The 21,669-nt window shown below is 40.2% G+C and overlaps 1 protein-coding gene and 1 pseudogene across 1 annotated transcript; both read right to left on the bottom strand.

The window, feature by feature from the left end:
- Positions 1 to 2,316: 2,316 nt before the first annotated feature.
- Positions 2,317 to 10,815, bottom strand: LOC127122808 (uncharacterized; annotated as a pseudogene).
- A 3,433-nt stretch (positions 10,816 to 14,248) lies between these two features.
- Positions 14,249 to 15,511, bottom strand: LOC127122809 (uncharacterized). Its single transcript, XM_051053091.1, has one exon. It carries the CDS (start codon positions 15,509 to 15,511, stop codon positions 14,249 to 14,251), a length of 1,263 nt encoding a protein of 420 aa, XP_050909048.1.
- Positions 15,512 to 21,669: the final 6,158 nt, after the last annotated feature.

Genomic DNA, 21,669 nt, shown 5'->3' on the forward strand with positions numbered 1-21,669 from the left:
CTATATCGAAGGTGAGATAGATCAAGATGGAACTAACCGGTTGCAGCTTGGATTGACCGACGAAAATGTAGGTAATGCTTTACCTCGATCTCCTTCCAACTTATGCTATCGTTTCTCTTCTGAGTGGCTCGCGGATTCCCTTGGGGTTTTCGTTTTTTCCTCTTCTCCTCCAAGAAAAATAGGGTTTCTCACTTTTTCTATTTGATTTCTCTTGCTTGTGAACAGTATCCGCCGCTCAATGAGGAGAAAGTTCTCCCTTTTATATTCATAATGCTAGGGTTTGGAATTGGCCACTAAGAGGAATTGGGAGTGCTTTCTTGCGCTGCTCTGTTGTCTACCCCATTTTGATGCTTTCTCTGAAAAGATAAGTTGTACCTTGTACTTTCCCTTGTAAAATATTTGATTGGCTCTTGTTGCTGCTTATTTTCACTCCCTTTTGACCAGTTAACATCTTCATTCTCCATGTGAACCACAAAATATCTACGGATGGTTTTATAAGTCCAATTACCAGTCCAGACAAGTCTTTGGTTAACTTCTCCAAGTCTTGAGTTATCCTCTGATCTGCGTCAACACTTTTGCTTGCCATGTGAAGACCTCGTAGAACACATTGCTTCTCAAATAGTTCTGTAGTAGATATTGTGTCAAACGTATTCGCCACCCAAGGGCCAGCCTTGCTGTCAAATGCCTTATAGAAGGTGCAATGAAAGAAGATGCAACACTTTGAAGTACACTTAGACCAATTAACCGAATAAAGGCAACTTTATCCTGCTCCAAAACAAACTTCACAGTGGTACCATTAAGAGATGCAATACGATCTGAGACCCATGTTCTTGATACAACAAGAAGAGCAACAACAAGCAATTGTGCACCTTGTTTATCAAATACAGTAGGTACCAATACTTTGCACATGGCAGCTACTCTCAATGGAAATATCCTGGTATTACCCTGAAGTTGTGGAACAGTATATGGCAAAATTGTATGATTCGTAGATGGGGATGAATATATAACATCTGAAATATATGACTCTGCCTTTGAACTTGAGAATGTAGAGTCCGTTTTACTCATGGCAGATGCTCGTCATCAGTACAGTCCACCGTTTGATGTGGCAAGTGCTTCTTATCAGCATAATGTGCCGGCATTTGAGATGTTGAGTGCATGTCTCAACAAATCAGCCGCTGTTGGTTTGTGTTCAGGGTTTTTCCTCAGTATGCTCTTGATAAGTTGTTTCAGTGTGGAAGAGTAAACAATTGGCAATGGAGAAATAGCGGATCTACTTATTTTATTGTTAAGTCCAGCGTTGTCAGGAGCGCGAAATGCTGGTTGATGTGCAAAAATTTCTAACATGCAGCAACCAAGCGACCATATGTCAGATTTATAACCATACGACATATCAGCAAAGATCTCGGGACACATGTAACTTAGAGTTCCAACAACCATAGAAGCAGGACCGTCAGTGTCAAGTAGCTTCGCAACACCAAAGTCACCTAGACGAATGTTTTTTCTTTGTTTACATTTCCAGGCTTGCGTTTGGAGCTTGCTGCTTTGGTAATATTGTTTCCACAAACCCCGATTCAACCTAGTGCAGTTCAAAGTGAGTATCGTCTGCATCACCATTTGATTTAATGCGTGTAATTATTGAATTGGGCATGACTGTTGTATGGTTTGGTTTGTTATTCACAGGGCGCTGGTTGCATTTGTTACGGCTTGCAGGGCCTTGGCTACAAGATACTGACATCTGCCGACAATCAACATGTGGAGATATGGCTGGTACTTGCAAATGCTTGAAAATAATTCCAGGTTCCCTCACCCATGATGCAGCTCTTATGGATGAAACAATTGGGAACTGAATATTAGTCTCAGTAGAGCCATCCAAGGCCATATAAACATCACATGTTTCATCCATATCACACATATCCATCCCAAATCCCAGGCTGTTTCGAAGTGTTACTAACTTTATCATGCACTGTTGATGATATGATCTCTAAGTATTGCTCAAGCTCGTTAAGAAAAGGCTCAATCCTGGCTGATGAAACTTCTTCTACATATAGGTTATCCCAAAGAACGTGACAGAGATCTTTAAAAATAGCTTTGTATGCTATACACTCGCAGAGTTGACGGATACCTTCCCCTGCAGCGACTGCAGGAAACTTGAAGCTCACCCCATTTGCTATATTATCCTCATTGGCAGAATTAGAGCTACTAAGATTGGCAACTATCCTCTTTTCCAGAACCCCTAATTCCATGCGAATACGCTGCATAGTATTAATGCGAACACACAGGTGGGGTATATCAACCGAGCTATATTCACTTGTGGTTCTAACAAGGGCTTTCCTCCTCTGAGTCATTTCTTTTCAGTGCATTTGAACTTCCATTAGATTCTGCTCTAGATATGACATTGGAGTATGATAGTGTCTCTCCATTCCTTAAACCTGGGGTACCCGAAGAATCCGCAAATGAATTATTATTACGTAAATCGCTAGTTTCTTAAGCTTGAAAGGATGGAGAATCATGAGCAGCAGCAAAACCAAACCTAGTCACACTTGAGAACAATTTCCTCTCACCAACAACTTGAGGACTTGATGATAGAGTGGAATTTCCTAGAGCTTCAAATTCATCTATGGAGAACGTGGGAGGATCATCACGAGAAATAAGCTGAGAGTGGGTTGACATGGAAAGAGCATAATTAGAAGTAGCTTTAGCCTTTAATTTTTCTTTCAGTTCCTTCTTTGCAAGTTCCTTCCTGTAGATGTTTAATTGGCTGCATTGTATGGTAAAACACTAGCTGGATTCTAATGTCTTGACTGATGTCATGACATGCTGTGGAGATGTTTGTTTGACTACATTGTATGTTAGAATATCTAGCTGTACTCTGATGTCTTGGCTGATGTCATGACAGTCTGAGTAGTATACTGCAGGTTTAGCTAATACAGGATTTATTGAATGTCAAACTGGATGTTATGACATTCATCCCTGTCAGCAGATACTGAGGAATAGAACAGTTGGTGTTCTGCTATAACTCAGTATTTACTTTCAGTCTGGTTCTCAAGGAAATACCAGACCTGACATAAGGCTAATTGTGTAAATGTCAAATTGGATGTCTTGACATTTACTATTGTACGCTGATACTGAGGTATGGACAGATTGGTCCTGTACAGTTCAGCAAATTTGTACAGTCTGTTTTCAGGAAAAACAGACTTAGCATATGGTCCTTGATGTCAAACTAAATGTTGTGACATTCATTCCTGACAGCATATGCTATATTGTAGGTTGTTTAGTTTTTCTATTTCAGCAATTTTCTCAGGCTATTCTTCAGGGATTCAACAGCTGAGAGAAAATCCAGGAAACCAACAACCAAGCTACATTTAATAAACCTAACAAATAGCCTATTTGTTAGTAACCTAGATGTGGAATTTAGGGTAACTCGCATGACCTTAAATTCAGGAGAATACAAGTACAAGGCCCAAGTGCTGCAATATAAAAGGATGGCAATCCTTCATTCAGAACTGGGGATTTTAAGGCGTGAAGATTTAGTGTGTTCATCATACTTCACTGTTGTATTTTTGTGAGTCTTGTATTAGACATATCTTGTAAGCCAAGCTATTATCACATAGATGATTGCATTGGTATAGGGTGTTCATTGAGTTGTAAGTGTTGTGTCACTCTAAGCTTTTAAGCGTGAGTGCTGCGTATCTTGATTAAAGCTGTTAAGCACAATCAAGAGTTGTGTGAAGTGTGACTTCATAATTGTCTTTAATATTGATTAAAGGTAGTAATCACTGAGGTGATTGAGGGGGAGTGAGTAGGAACTCTGATCTTAGTGTAAGATTGAAATTGCATTGGGTAGGGATTAAGTGAAGAGTTGTAAACGGGGGAGTTTAGCTTTGAATTAATACTACTAATAGTGGATTTCCTCCCTGGCTTGGTAGCCCCCAGACGTAGGTCATGTTGGACTGAACTGGGTAAACAATTACTTGAGTTATTTACTGCACTTACTTTTAAGTTCTGCATAATTCTTGTCTGTGCTGAATTGGATGTCATAACAACCCGTGTGACATCGAAAGTATGATAACTAGAATTTCACTTCCTCTGGTTTGCACGGTTCTTTGTTTCATCCAAAAATGGGGCCAGTGCTTAAGGAGGTAACATCTCACTCAAATCAACTTCACAAAGCTGAAAAGTTGTGGTTAATGGAAAATGACTTAAATATCGATACCGCCTTCTCACAGCCTCAGATTGAGTAACTGTCTCCAATTGTAGAATCCTTCCACTTATTCTGTGAGGGAGCTTATCATAGCTACCATAATGGTGTAGTAAACACTTGGTGTTCAAAGGATGAAGAATTAGATGTTGCCCATCAACAGCCTGATAAAAATTGTAAGAGTCATTTTCCTTTGCATCTCGAATGCCATTTGAATGGCCTTGAATACATTTTTTCTCCTCATATGAAGAAGACAAGTTCATTTCCTGCTCGACTAGTAACTTTTCCAGGTCCAAAATTTCATCCTGACAGCTTCCAGCAGTTGATTTATCCATTGCTATAACCTTGCTTTGATCGGGGAAATCAGTAGAGGAAGTTCTTGATTCACTAGAACAGTTTTCGTCATCAGTATCCACAACATTTGCAGATATTAATGGTACCTGGAGTGCATAATCAATGAGGCTAGATGATTTTTCACTGTTAGAGGCCTTATGCTCATTCCAATACTTCTTTCTCTGTTTTAGTTGTTGCATTGCAGCACTAACATATGGAAGCTTCTCCAGGTCATCGACAAGACCTGAATCAGCTCTGGCCAGCCAACCATCTAGATCTGATATTGCATATCTCACTGAGAGATATACATCTAATGTGAGTCTGAACTTAGAAAATAGGTCACATACATCTCTTTGGCCACATGATGAGTTATCAGTCTCTTGTTTATTTTTATGTGAAAGAGTAAATGAATCCTTCTTCCTCGTTAAGAAAGTGAACTCAATATTATCTCCTACTCAATACTGTTTGACATTTGTGATGTGAACTAAATATAAGTCCTTGACAGATATCATCACGAAGCAAAACTGACACCTTTTCAAGCAATCACCTTTGTGATCTTCTTCACCCAACAACAAGTATTGAAGAATACATGGGAAACAAAAAATGTGTCCACATGAGGTTATTTGGGGACACAGGGGATGCTCCAAACAAATTGGACACTGAGTTGGAGAAGGGGTCGAATATGTCACACATATAATATCTTCCCACTGCAACATTTTATCTGGATCCATTGACTCGGGGAAATAATTTCCTGAATCTAGCACCATGAATTTGAAATTTGCCTGTAAAAACCAATATTTGTTGTATGGTCTTCTCTTCCGCTGCCTTCTTGCAGGAGGGGGAGGGGGAGGACCCCTTTGTTGAGAATGGGATATTGGATCATACTGAAAGTTGAGCAAGTGATTGTCATTCGCCATCTCAGATTTCCTTCCTGCAAAAGGGGTGCTTCCTTGAGAATATGTTGATCCAGTAGCCTGTTGATTTCTATGAGAAGCAACTGTTCCCGTTGTCATCCCCTCAGAATGGGAGAGTCCAACCATCCGTCTTCCTGAGTGACTCCTAGAATGTGACCTAGAGTTTTGCTGAGGTTCCTTCATAGTTAAGTATCCGACATAAATACAACCTCCTGTAAGTATAATCATTGTTTGACACACTGAAATAAACATGTTTACACCGAGGCACTTCTTTGAATAAGTCCCTTTCTGGAATGGTTATAAACTAATGTCATTTGCATATTGTTGTCTCTTGTGTAGGAGTTGCAGCAACCCAACAAAATGACCTCATCGTGGTGGGTGAAATGGCTGTTTGAGAATGTCATAGCTATTGAACCGATGACAGCATCAATAAAATGACAACGTAATGCAAACAGAAAATATGACCAACCCAAATATGAATTGAACCAAAAATGGAAACGGCATCACCCTCATCTGCAGTATTCCCTTACACCTGTATGCACTAGCTAGGCTTGACCATGTATCAGCAGAATTGGAACGGAACTCGATGGCAACCAAGTAATAGCAAATAGAAAATAGCAAGATCAATGTTGCCTTTTCTTTCCATGCCTTTTCTACATTACCGTAACACTCGGCAAAGTGGCTTGACCCCTAAGAGCTTCTTCAGATTCTCGTTCGTACATATATAAAACTTATGCAACTTATAACAAATTACATCGTGAAGTGGCATGTTGTCAGTGTGGAGGGGATTTGATCTCAACGACAATGTTGTTGTGTTCTAGTCCCTTTTGATTTCCAGTTTTGTACATGTGATGTGAATGAAAAATTAGTGCTTTTGTAGCAAGACAAAGTTATTTCCTTGTACTTTAGAACTTCCATGTATTCGTGTGATGACACTCTAGGATTATGAACTAATCACATGACTATGATTGAATGAATGTGAGGACACTCTTGGACATGAATGAAATGGTTGTAATGTGAATGAATATGTGAGTTCTCAAATATGGGTGAAGAGTGATTTCCCAATGTAATGTGAAAATTTCGAGCATACAAATGGAGAACGTGATTGTGGATCGAAAACATGTGGAAAATCATTTTAATCATGCATGAATGGTTGGACTATGAATGATTTTTCTTGGAAATCTTTAAACATGAATGAATGAAAAATCTTCCAATATGAAGTGAAGAGTTTAAACGTGAAATGGGGAGTATGAATATGGACGGAGAGGTACGCGTGGAATTTTGAATCTCGAATAAATGAAAAATGAATATGAATGATTAACTAATGTAATGTCTGATTCTATTAAATGAAAAGGGATTCCAAATCCTGCTTGGCTGTGGAGGTTAATTGTCTTAGGCCGAAAGCAAAGGCAAAACCCAAAAGTCATGGAATGGCGAGCGATGGCATGCCCAACAAAGAATATAGTTGGGTAGCCTCGTGACCAGGTGAAAAGGTCATGAGCAGAAATGCAAATGAATGATTAATTGGGAATATTTTCAGGGTCAAAATCAGGGTATGACAGTTGCCCCTATTTAAACATCCTCCACCAGAGAAAAATGAAACAACACTTTTTCATCGGATCGTAGTGGGGGATGGTTAAATACCATGGAGACCCAGATTTTGAACCTGAAAAATGAAAATGCTATGATATGATATGCATGGGTGAACGAAATATATATTTTTGAATTTATCTGGTAGGGACATGGTGAACCCTTAACAGGAGATGTTATGCCAAACAAACCATTCTGTGGGGAATACCGATGGTCCATAAGGAGACAGACAAATAGGGTAAAACAAACCGCTGAGGATAACAACCCTGCTGGAGAGTCTAACACACACTACGGAGTACTCAAAGTGAAAATTGATAAATGACACTTGGAGTACAACAAATTTCAACAGTAAGTTCACACATGACTTACTAACAACTCGAATATTTTAAGGGAATTTTCATCACAGGATCAAACATGACCTGACGACACTAGAACAAAAGGTTCAGCAACAGGTTCATACATGGCCTGACAATACTGGGGAATATCAAGAAATTCTGACAGCAGGTTCAAACACGAGCTGTCATCATTTAGAAAAAAAACATAAATAGTATATCAACGGGTTCATACATGACCAGATGATAATTTGAACATTCTAGACAAAACCGGAGATTTCTCACAAGAAAATCATCCGATCAAGAATTCTGGAAATTATTGTCACTGAAAAAGTCAAAACGATAACTTTCTAGGAAGCACTAGGGCCAAAAGGAACAGAGGACCCTCTCTAGGTGCCAACAACAATTGGACTTATGCCATAAACGTAGGTTACAACCAACTTCAAACGGATTAGTGCTAGTTACACCTGGACTTCAAGAGCGCTGACAACGACCAGACTTAAAGATACCATTCACAGATGGATTTGACAGATGCTGGTGACAACCAGACTTTAAAATGATACCAGTTACAATTGGATTTCACAAATGCTGGTGACAACCAGACTTTAAAAGGATACCAGTTACAACTGGATTTCACAAATGCTGGTGACAACCAGACTTTTAAAGGATACCAGTTACAACTGGATTTGATCAAAGATGCTGGTGACAACCAGACTTAACAAACGACGCCAGTAACAACTGGTCTTAAAAGGTAATGCCAATAACAATTGGACTTGCAAACAAATGCTGGTGACAACCAGACTTATCATACCATTTACAAATGGATTTTTAAGACAGATGTTGTTGACAACCAGACTTTAAAATGGTACCAGTTACAACTAGATTTGATAGATGCTGGTGACAACAAGACTCTAAAATGATACCAGTTTCAACTGGATTTCAAAATATGCGCCAGTTACAACTAGACTTAACAGACACAACCAATAACAATTGGACTTGCGACTAAATATGGTGATAACCAGACTTATCATACCATTTACAAATGGATTTTGAGACAGTGCCGATTACGACTCTGATTAGGGATACCAATTACAATTGGACTTAAGATAAGATGCTGGTGACAACCACGCTTTAAAGAGATACTAGTTACAACTGGATTTTAATAGACAATGCCAATAACAATTGGACTTGCAGACAATGCTGGCTACAACTAGATTTATCATACCATTTACAAATGGATTTTATCAAAGTGCAAGTTACAACTGTGCTTGAGGTACCAATTACGATTGGATTTGAGACAAGATGCTGGTGACAACCAGGCTTTAAAGAGATACCAGTTACAACTGGATTTTAACATTTGAACGCCAGTTACAACAGGACTTAACAGGTGGTGCCAATAACAATTGGACTTGACAGCAAATGCTGGTGACAACTAGATTTAAAGAGATACCAGTTACAACTGGGTTTCAAAAGATGTTGGTGACAACCAGTCTTAACAAACGACACTAGTAACAACCGATGTTAGAGGTCAAGGGATACAATCAACAACGAGACCTGAGATTATGCAAATGAGCGCGAAGAACTTCAGGCTATGCATGATTTGGATTTTGCTTATATGCATGATGCATGAATGATCATGATAGGCAAATGCTGACAATATGCAGACTGGAGATTCAGACGGCTTTATGTGTGATACTGAATCCTCAACACCAGTCAAATCAGCCAAGGGAGTGATGATAGAAATGCATCAAAGGAGGATCCATCAAGCTGAGCAGTTACAACTGGCCCAGGGAGAATGCTAAACTCGCACTCTCTTGAGATATATGTTGATCATCCAAGGGAAGTCTTACAACTTGAGACTTGCGGGGAAAGACAAAAGATTTCCTTTTAATATTTCCACATGTCAAAGCAGAATTGTGTTTCTCAATATGTTGAAAAATTATTTTTGAGTTCAAAATTTCATTATTAACAAATAAATGACATTTTGCATAACAAAGAAAATCAGAGAAAAACAGCAAATGATAGACTTTGATAGGCAAACTTGTATTTATTCAAGAATGGTTACACACAAATGGTGTAGCTCCATGGAATGTTACACATTTGAAAATGGATATAGGGAAAGGTTTACATTGAATCACAATGACTACTACTATCCCTAATAACAATGACTCCACAAAACTTCACTTCTGAAGGGAGTAACTGGATTGATCTTCCATCTTTAGCTCTTTTGTGTTGATCAATGACAAACTGATGCAGTCTATGCCTTTTGTCCCTAATTTTTGCATGGATTGCCCTTTCAGGTTTTCAATCCACCGGGACGCCCCTTTTTGCCTAAGCCGCCCTTTCAGGTTTTCAGCTTAGCGAGCTACCATTTTTTATTATCCCTAACTTTTTCCTGGACCCCCCTTTCGGGTTTTCAGTCCACCGGGATTTGTTAGGCATAATATCTTTTGACTGCATCAGAGTTTACATGGTGAATAAGCTCTTCTCCATCCATTGTTGTGAGAAACAAAGCACCTCCAGAGTATGCTTTCTTTACAATGTACGGGCCTTCATAGTTTGGAGTCCACTTCCCACGTGAATCTTTATGTACTGGCAAGATCTTCTTGAGCACAAGATCTCCTTCCTTGAACTCTCGAGGACGAACCTTTTTGTCAAACGCTTTCTTAATTCGTTGCTGGTATAATTGTCCATGGCACAGAGCGGTCATACGCTTCTCATCAATGAGGTTAAGTTGATCATAGTTGTTCTGGATCCATTCAGCTTCGTCTAGCTTGGCCTCCATCAATATCTTCGTGGAAGGTATCTCTACTTCGACTGGGAGAACTGCGTCCATCACATACACTAAGGAGAATGGGGTTGCCCCTGTTGAAGTGCGGACTGAGGTCCGGTATCCATGCAAAGTAAAGGGTAGCATCTCGTGCCAATCCTTATAAGTTTTCACCATCTTTTGCAGGATCTTCTTGATATTTTTATTGGCGGCTTCAACATCACCGTTCATCTTTGGACGATATGGAGAAGAATTATGGTGGTCAATCTTGAAACTCTCACATAATTCTGTCATTGTCTTGTTGTTCGAGTTTGAACCGTTGTCAATGATGATCTTGCTTGGGATTCCATAGCGGCGGATAATCTCTTTCTTGATAAAGCGAGCAACCACATGTCTCGTCACATTGGTGTAGGAAGCAACCTCCACCCATTTAGTAAAGTAATCGATGGCAACCAGGATGAAGCAATGACCATTAGAAGCTTTAGGCTCTATAGCACCAATCATGTCGATGCCCCACATTGAGAAGGGCCAAGGCGATGTCAAAACATTCAGCAGTGTTGGCGATACATGCACTTTATCAGCATAAATCTGACACTTATGACATTCTCTGGCATAGCTGAAACAGTCGGACTCCATGGTCAACCAATAATAGCCAGCTCTCAAAATCTTCTTGGCCATGGCATATCCATTAGCATGGGTTCCAAAGGATCCTTCATGAATCTCCTTGATCAACAGGTCTGCTTCGTGTCTATCCATGCATCTGAGCAGAACCATGTCATGGTTTCTCGTGTAAAGCACATCATTGCTCAAAAAGAATTTGGATGATAACCTCCTCAGAGTTTTCTTATCCAACAATGTAGCATCTTCTGGATACTCTTGTCTTAAAAGATATCGCTTGATGTCATGAAACCATGGTTTACCATCAGTTTCTTCTTCAATCAGCTGGCAGTAAGCAGGCTCATCTCTTCACTCGATTTGAATAAGTGGAGCTTCATTATGGAATATGACTTGGTACATTATTGCTAATGTTGCCAAAGCGTCAGCCACTTGATTTTCTACTCTCAGGATGTGATGGAAAGTGATATCGTCGAAGTATTCTATCATCTTCACAACATGAGCACGATACGGGATTAACTTCGTATCACGAGTCTCCCATTCACCTTTGACCTGATAGATCACCAAGGCTTAATCTCCATACACCTCAAGGATCTTGATTCAGAGATCAATTGCAGCTTCAAGACCAAGGATACAAGCTTCATATTCTACGACATTATTCGTACAATCAAAGCACAACCTTGCTGTGAAAGGGGTAAAGCCACCATTTGGATTCATCAAAATGGCTCCCACACCATGACCACTGTAATTGGAGGAACCGTCGAACACGAGTTTCCATCGAGATCCTGGTTCTGGTCCTTCATCTGGGCCCGGGATCTCACAATCCTTTATCACCATTATATCCTCATCGAGGAAATAAAACTTTAATGGCTGATAGTCTTCAACTGGTTGGTGAGCAAGATACTCTGCTAAAACACTTCCCTTGATTGCTTTTTGGTTTACGTACTGGATGTCGTACTCTGATAAGAGCATCTGCCAATGGGCAAGTCTTCCATTCAAGGTAGGTTTCTCAAAGATATACTTTATTGGATCCATTTTTGAGATCAACAAAGTAGTATGGCAAATCATGTACTGCCTCAAACGACGAGTGGCCCATGCTAGCGCGCAACAAGTTTTCTCCAAAAGCGAATATCGACCTTCACAATCAGTAAACATTTTACTCAGATAGTAAATAGCATGTTCTTTCCGACCAGTTTCGTCATGTTGCCCCATCACGCATCCCATTGACCCTTCAAGCACAGTCATATACATGATTAATGGCTTTCCTGGGACGGGTGGAATTAAAATAGGAGGCTCTTGCAAGTATTGACGAATCTTCTCAAAAGCACTTTGACAATCAGAATTCCATTCAATGGCTTGATCCTTTCGAAGCAATTTGAAGATAGGCTCACATGTGGCTGTCATATGTGAGATAAACCTTGAGATGTAATTCAAACGTCCAAGGAAACCTCTAACTTCTCGCTCGGTGCATGGAGCAGGCTTTTCTTGTATAGCTCGGACCTTATCGGGGTCCACCTCAATTCCTCGTTGACTAACGATGAAACCAAGCAACTTCCCTAAACGGACACTGAATGTCCATTTTGCAGGGTTTAATCGTAATCTAAACTTTCTGAGGCGTCCAAATAGCTTCTTCAGATGGCTCATATGATCTTCTTCATTCTGAGATTTAGCGATCATGTCATCAACATAGACCTCTATCTCTTTGTGCATCATATCATGGAAAAGAGTGACCATAGCTCTTTGGTAAGTTGCCCCGACATTTTTGAGACCGAAAGGCATTACCTTGTAGCAAAACGTGCCCCAACGGGTAATAAAAGTGGTCTTCTCCATGTCATCTGGAGCCATCTTGATTTGATTGTATCCCGAAAAACCATCCATAAAGGAGAATACAACAAAACTTGCAGTGTTGTCTACCAGAGTATCAATGTATGGTAGAGGGAAATCGTCCTTTGGACTAGCTTTGCTCAGATCCCTATAGTCTACACACATCCTCACCTTTCCATCCTTTTTAGGCACAGGTACAATATTAGCTACCCATTGTGGGTATTTCGCCACTACGAGAAAACCAACATCAAATTGTCGTTTGACTTCTTCATGAATCTTCAGAGCCATATCTGGTCTTGTTCTTCGGAGTTTCTGCTTTACTGGCAGACATTCTGGATGAAGCGGAAGCTTGTGCTCAACGATGTTGGTGTCCAAACCTGGCATATCCTGGTATGACCATGCAAATACATCCACATATTCTTATAGCAGCTTAACCAATCTCTCTTTGAATCTTGCTTCAAGCGTGGTGTCGATTTTGACTTCTTTCTTCTCTTCCTCTGTGCCAAGGTTGATTGTTTCCACCGGATCTTCATGTGGCTGAAGGGCTTTGGACTCGTGCTCGAGCAGCCTTGCCAATTTGTCGGGGATGTAACAATATTCTTCACCCTCTTCTTCCGCTTGGTAGATAGGGGAGTCAAAGTTATGAGAGGGAGTAAAGTCATTGGATTCAACGGGGTTATCATTTATTCTGCATGTTTGAATGATTAATTTCTTTTAGAAAAGTAAATATAAAAGATGCATAAAGGAAAAGTTTTTTTTGTCTTTTTTGTTTTTGAAAAGATTGCCATTTTCTTAAGAGAAAGCAAAATAAATGAATAAGAAGAATTTAAACAAAATGCCTTTCATTCATTGATGATGATTATTTGAAAATGAAAAGGGGCCCTACAACATGATCCACTAGCCTTGGGCAGAGCTAAGGATTTGAAAGGAAAAACAACAACTATTACATTGACAAAGGAAAAATTTCGGGGATCTCAACCGCCTTCCAGTTGTTCAAAGCTGTCTCACACCGGTAAACCAAACATGGCTCATCTTCATTTTTGTTGCTATCTTCAATTGTGTTGACCTGATCTCCATGGATGAATCATGTGCTGAGGAATACTTCCTGGATGCTTTGGGTGTTGTCCTTTGTAGGGACTCGGGCTCCTTTCGCAGCGGAAGGCACATATCCCAGACCAAAGCGATCATGGTTCTCACGAACATCAATAAGCTGACCCCAACCTTCAGGGTTTCCTCCTTCAATGCTAGACTTTAAGCTTTTTAGAGAAGCGAAAGATGAACAAGCTTTCCCAACCGGGTCCTTCATCTCCACAAAAGTGGCATTGGCTTTTTCAAGAGCTCGGAAAGAAGTTTTCAAAGCGTCCTCATCAGCCTCGGTATACCTGAAGGATGAAAGGTGACTGACCATAAAGTCCTCCTCTCCAGAGATAATAATCAGTTGGTTGTCCATCACAAACTTCATTTTTTGATGTAAAATAGAGGTGACTGCCCCTGCAGCATGAATCCAAGGACGTCCCAGCAAGCAGCTATATGCTGGATTAATATCCATGACTTGGAAATTAATCGGGAATACGTGAGGGCCAACCAATATGGGCAGTTCCACCTCTCCAATCACGGTTCTCCTGGAACCATCAAAAGCCTTCACTATCAGGGCACTAGGCTTCATAGCTGGTCATTGATAAGATAACTTGGCGAGTGTTCTTTTTGGCATCACATTCAGAGAAGATCTGGTATCAACCAAAACTCTCGCCAAAGCATCATCTTTGCATTTTACTGAGATATGGAGAGCACGATTGTGATTTTGTCCATCCTTAGGTAATTCCTCTCCACTGAAGCTCAAAGTATTGCAAGTTGTGATGTTCTCAACCACCCCATCAAATTGGTCAACTGTTATGCTTTGCGTTACATGAGCTTGGGAAAGCACCTTCAACAAAGCCTCCCTATGGGCTTGGGAGTTCAATAGCAGGGAAAGAATAGAAATCTTAGATGGTGTTTGATGCAGCTGATCCACCACTTTGTAATCACTCCTCTTGATTAACTTCAAGAATTCAACAGCATCCTCAAATTGGACCACTTCAGGTTCTTTAGTGGGAGTTGCGACTGTTGATTCCTTGTTTGGCCCTTGAGGAGTCACATTGAATTCAGGCGTATAGATTTGACCGCTACAGGTCATTCTGCTCATTCCTGCAATATTGGTGACGTCCTCACTCATAGCTTCTGTCACTTCGACGTCTGCATTTCCTTCAACATCCATATCCATAACGGTAATCTCATATTTCCAAGGCACATCCTTGGTGCTCTCGTATGGAAAAGGCGTGGGCATAAATATTTCAACAGGCGACGACTTACTATTCACCGGAACCACTCCACCACTGTAATATGGGATTTCAACTGGTTCAGGGAAATTGAAACAAGGTTCAATTACCAACACGTCTTCGTTCTTCGCAACACTAGAGGTTTGAAGCACTCCCTTATCCATGAAGTCTTGAATGTTGTCTCGTACCACCTGACACCCCTTTGGGTATGTGGCACACTCTTCACAATTTTCATGATTAACATTAATCAGGCCAGCTTCCACCAATCGGGCATGGAATGCTGCCAAAGGAGTCTTAACATCATCCATCTTATCAACCGTAACACCAACAGAGGCATCTTCAATGGCGTTTACTACAGGATCTCCATGGGGAGGAAGAGGATTGTTCTTCACATTCGGTCCCATATCTTTAAAGGACAGAATCTTGCTTTCAATCAGTTCACGAACCCTATGCTTCAGAGCGTAGCAACCCTCTAGGTCATGCCCGTGGGCACCTTCATGAAAAGGACAATATGCATTAGGGTTGTACCATGGAGGAAGACGATCAGGTGGAGGTGCCACAGGTCTAGGAACCACCAAACCCTTTTGCAACAAGGAGGGATAAAGCTCAGTGTACGACATTTGGATTGGATTGAACGTCGCCCTATCCCCTTGCCTCCTATTCTGGTTCTGAGCATTTTTCCTTGGAGCTTGAGCTCTCGGCTGTTGATAAATAGGAGCTGCTGGTGCTTGTTGATAAGTTGGAGGAACCGCAGCACGTTGTTGAACTGGAGCTGGTCGATAAACTGGAGGCACTTGATAAGCCTGAGCAGGTTGTTGATTGAATGCAGGCGTCACAACAGCTACGTATGGTTACAGAGCGTATTGGACGGGATACATGGGTTGCTGATAGGGAAAGGGTTGTTGAACATACTGCTGAGGTGAATATTGTTGTGGTCTCCTTCTTGGAGGAGCTCTTCCTTGACCAATAGTCACAACATTTGTTTCCCCTTCCTTCTTTTTGGGAAACCCTCCAGAGAACTTCTTTTGATTAGCATTTGAAGTTCCAGCTACAGCCGCCAGTTTTCCATTTCTTACACCATATTCAACGCGAGCTCCTATATCCACAAGCTCGAAGAATCCCAAGGAAGCACTTTCAACCATCTTCTCATAGAATTGGGGTTGGGCAGTGTCGATAAATAGTTCGGCCAATTCCTTTTCAGCAAGAGGTGGTTCAACCTGAGAAGCCAGTTCCCTCCATCTCTGAGCATATTCCTTGAAGGACTCCTTGTCATGCTGGAACATGCTTTGCAACTGTCTTCTGTCAGGCGCCATGTCCATGTTGTATTTGTAGTGTTTTATGAACGCGTCTGACAGATCTTGGAAACACCTGATCCTATTCTGATCCAGACTCAAATACCACTTAGAAGGAGCCCCACTCAAGCTATCTTGAAAACAGTGGATCATCATCTTGTCGTCTTCCACGTGTGCATCCATTTTTCAGTAATACATGATGAGATGGCTCTTTGGACAAGTATGCCCCTTGTATTTGTCGAAGTCTGGAGTTTTGAATTTGGCCGGAATCACCAACCCAGATACAAGGCACATTTCTTTGGCGGCAGATCCAAAGACGTGGTCTCCTTCTAAATCTCGGAACTTCTTCTCAAGGAGTTGCATGTTCTCCTTTACTTCTCTGAAATCCTCAAACCTTACTTCGTCACCAGCAACGGTTGAGTCGATAGTCTGATACATGTGATGTTGATCTTCATAGTGAGAAATATGCCTAGCATAATGTCATACCCCGATTTTGTTCTGGTTTTATTTGTCTCACGGATACCACGACATATTTGTTTTTAACCATCAAACCTTGATTTCCACATCTCTTTGTAATGGACTTGGGCCAAGCCATATATAGGAATCTAGAATCCTTTAAGGTTCTATGATGAACATGGCACAAGACTTAGTTGCTTGTGGGACATCCTCTCCTGTCATGTTATAGCCTCACCACATATCATCACGCGCTCCATTCACAAAATACCCAGGAGAATTTACGCATCGTTGAGTTCAAATGGTGCATTGGTCCATAAGTACGAGTTGTAAATTAAGTTGTCGAGTGTTTTGTTTGGTGTGTGAGCGCATCATTTTTGGTCCTTTATAAATCTCATGTCAATCCATTCCCATGTTTACTACGACCCCTCTACGTACAATGGTTCATAATGTGGCAAAGTTATCAAGATCCAAATAACCAAACCAGTGTAACTTCATTCAAATAAACAAACATCATTACAATCCATCAAAGTGCATTATTTGAAACAAAACTACGGAGTTCGGTATTATTGACAAAGAATACAACCCATCTCTATACCAAATTACCCATTCTAATTCTAATCACCTCCTAAAGCTTCACGTTAATCTTTGGACGAGCCATTGGTGTGTGGACACGTTAGTTCCAACCTTGATGACATGATCGTTTAAGCCATCCTGCCATAAACACTAGCAAGAAGATAAACAGACCAAGGTGTGAGGGATAATCATGCCACGTAATGTACCGCCAACATGAGCCCTGTAATGAACACCATCTGCGATATACCGTGAAAGCCACAGTTCATAATTACAGATGTAAGAAACTTAGCACAGCTATACCAAGACAAAGGCATAAGTAGATGCCATGAATTTTTCATAATAAAGTTGGAACTACAATCAATTCTTGTTACAAACTACCCATGGATGCATCAGAATCATAAAGAGAAGACGTCTAATTGAGTTCTATTGTTACAAAAGCTATAAACCAATCACTTTTCATGTGGATCCATAACTAAAAGATGCTATAGTCCAAACTGTCAGTCATTTTACATGACACGGATACTATTTTTACGTGGCTCAAAATTTGATCGACTGTCCCAAGTAGGATACAGATTGGTTAAAACAAGATTTTGCTTACAACAAGATTTTGTTCACAACAAGGTACTCCAACAGGAAACCCACGCCGTCCAAATCCAAACTTTCGAGCTGCAAGCAACAAAACAGCAGCATAGCTGTGGGATGAACCAAAAATGCTAGAGGCCACGCTCCCGGATCCAATACCGCGAACAAAGCTGCAAAACTGCGATGCTGCGTACGTGCCCACTGCGACCAAAGCGACAGTACCGTAACCTGCACTACCACAACAGCAATAGAATAAATTGATCAGCAGCAAATCATGGCATTTAAATCGATGCATCATCATCTTCGGTATCGTACCTGCTGCATGATAACAGAGGAGATAAAGCAAAGACAACATGAGTTCAAGTCACTCAAGGCCAATGATGTGCAAACTTCACACTTGCATCCAATATGCAAAATCAACTTGACATCAGAATCTTACGTGCCCTATATCATAAAGGAAAGTAACTTAAAAGTTGCAGGGGAAAGGGAAACGAGGTTGATACATGAGGGTAAGTTGTATACTTACAAAGGACGGATTCTTTTCATTTCCTCACGAGCCGTCATCTTCTGCAGCTACCAACAGAACACGCCGGAGTATTTTGATAAGGTGAGGCAACAAACGAGGCAATTATAGAAACAACCACCAAAATTTCAATTGATAATTGATGCTGCAAAGGTAATGGAATAAGGTATATCGCAATCCAAAACGCTCAAATTTGATGAAGCCTACATAAGAAAGAAATATTAGTAAATTCATGGAGGAGATGAATCAAAGAAAAGCATGGGAGCATTGAAGATACCCGTAGTGAAGCTTGAGAAGGAAGCAGTGGAAGCTCTTAAACCCAAAAACGAAGTCAACCGTATGTGCGTCAACTGCACTGAAAGGGTCATCAAGAAGATAGATATTTGCATCATTGTAGACGGCTCTAGCTAGTTGAATCCTTTGTTTTTGTCCTCCACTCATGCTTATCCCGCTCGGACCAATTTCTGTTGAGAAACATAAGCAAGGCTGGCACCTACATTAACCTGTTTTCCATTATAGTGAAACATGGGAAAATGATGATTTGAGTTTGGCAGGATAAAAATGTAAGAGTTCTACTCGTGACTTACTGTTCCAGAAATCTTATGAACCTCTCCAAATATTGCAAGTGATGATTTTCCAGCACCAACTGGTCCACAAATTGTTATTTCTTGTCCCTGTTTGATTCCTAAATTTACATCTGATAAAGTTGGAAACACAAATTCACGATCCCAAATGAGGTTGTCATCTTGAATTTCCACAGCAGAACATTGCTTGAAGTTGCTTTCACCATCATCTTTATTTATTTCTTCATCAAGCAGAAAGGTTATTGAGACGGTCGAAGGAAACTTTAAACTTGAATCATAACGGATAGAGCCTCGGGGATCACCCTAATAGGTTATGTCATGTTCCTCAATGTTGCAAGAATTGTGACAATGGTTTCAGCATTCAATGGTGCATTCTTGGAAACAACACATCTGAGGAAAACAACAGAAAATATCATAACAGGAGGCATCCAACAAAGATATCATAACAGGTCGTGCAGAACAAATGTTCTGTTGCGACTATAACATACCTGGCCTAACCTGTCCTGCATTGCAATGATCTAACCATCCTGAAAATCCTAAAAAGTGGCAGCCATGATTGCTGCAAAACCAGACATAGCAGCATGTTACAAGCACAAGTTAGATCAGCAATAAGTTTATCAAAGTACCATAGCATAATAAGCCAGATGATTGTTATAAGTCGGTATCACAAAAGCGTCTGAAACTTAACTTAGAGTGCAATGTGATATCCAATGGTTTGTAGCATTCGAAAGGTGTTTCATTGGCCTACTTCTCGCCTTCATTTGAGCAAATGATAGAGTTACGCGTCAGCTACATTAGCGATCATGCGTCAAGAAGATCCTACGAACTCATAACTGTGAATGGCGACCCTGTGATTCAAAACAGTACAGATATAAGAATTGAGAAGAGTTACCACGTAATCCCAAGACCAGGTTCTTATGTTGCAAATGATCACGTCGAGTCATACAAATTAGAGAAGTTAAAGCATGATTTTTAAAAGCAGTAAAAACAAAGTTACTTACCACATACGACATATCTTTTACAGCAGTAGAAATTATTCAAAGAAGGGATTTGGAGGAGTGGTCACGCGAAACAAATCTCACCACCTTCATTCCTGGGACCACACCAAAATCTAGAGGGGATCTGATCCTAACGGAATTATTTGGAATTTCCGCCAGCTCAGGAGTGAGAAACCTCGTACCCCCAAAGCTCTATATAAAGACCATCCATCATTGGGATGAGGGAACCTTTTTTCCAGTGTCGTTACCCTGCAGAAATAGAAGCAAAAACATCACTAAAGATCTAATCTTTCTTTTGGAGTTTGTTGAAATTTCATATTGAAACTCAGCAAACTCGAGCTAAAGCCACAGTTTACCCAAAAACGATTCCCATCCCCATAGCAGTGACGTAAGAAGGAAAGAGAAGGAGAATAAGCGAAGAGGACAAAAGGTGCAGAAGGAGGAAAGCGATAAGAAAGCAACATACCTTGAAGGGTCGGTCACATCGCCGGTACGCTCGTCGGAAAATCTATTTTTCGGTGAGCTTTATATTACTTCCCTCTTTGTTGATCTGCATATTTTTCTTTGTATGGATGACGCGTATATCTTTCTGTTTACCATACCATTGTGAACCGTTTACTTGCTTTGGTTAAATCATGAATTGTTATAGTTTGCTTGCTTGTGTTTGAATCCGTAGCGTAAGAATAGTTGGTTGCTCGCTCTGATTCAGGGTTAGGCTTAGAATACGTTTTGGTTGAGATGGTCCGTTGAGATTTTGGGGGATTTCATTCATAGATTCAGGTTGATGTTCAGAAAAATAATTTTCTTTGGTTAACATTCACGTTTAAACAGAAGGGGAACCAAGTGAAGGAGACGAAGTGTTTTTTTCTTTTGGTCTGTGCGTTATTTAAATCAATCAATGGTAGCGTTTGGCAGCTTTATTATGATCTAATAAGAATATTTAGCTTTAATGGACATTAAAGGAGGGTTAGAGAGTCCCAAGGCGGCACACGTGCATTTTCCGGTTGGGAAAGACCAAACTGTCACTTAACCGACGCCCCTTCGCCTTCCACTGCTTCTGGACAGATTGTTAAATTGGGCTTAAGGCCCAATTCTTTTTTTTTATTTGGCTGGCTGATTGTTTTTTATGTGGGAAAGTGGGGGCCTTAGGGCCCATTTCGGTTCCCTCACAAGCCAAAACCTCTGTTGGGCCATTGCAATATGATTTTTAAGGGTTCACCCCTTGTTCTCCTTTCACACACCCAACCTGCATTTTTACTCATTTGTCATTTTATCCAAAATTTTATTTAAATATCTGAATAACATAATGATTATGATTAATAAATGGAAAAAAAAAATATCTTATCAACATAAGTTCGATTATTATCCTTAATTCCTATTTTAGTTATTTATAGCATTAGATTATTATAGTCAATCAAATGGATGATAATTGTTGCTAAGATTGATCTATCTTGGTCCAACCTCAAATAATTTTCCTTGAAAAAATATTAGTTCTAACGATTTCAAAATTAATTAATATACTCTTAAGAGCTCTATAACTTTAATTTTGGATGAAAAGGAGAATAGTGAGCATCTGCTTCACTATCTCTCGATTATTCGAGTAATTGGCGTACACCATATTACTCGGGTTTTTGTCATTCAATTAAAACCCTAAAAAACTCTATAAAATTAAAATCATTTCCCCGATTTAATTATAAATTCTAAAAGCTTTATTTTAATAATTAATCTTTGGATGAAAATGGAATAGTAAGCCTCTGTTTCACTATCTCT

Source organism: Lathyrus oleraceus, chromosome 2, assembly GCF_024323335.1.
Source record: "Lathyrus oleraceus cultivar Zhongwan6 chromosome 2, CAAS_Psat_ZW6_1.0, whole genome shotgun sequence".
NCBI classification, from domain to species: Eukaryota; Viridiplantae; Streptophyta; class Magnoliopsida; order Fabales; family Fabaceae; genus Lathyrus; species Lathyrus oleraceus.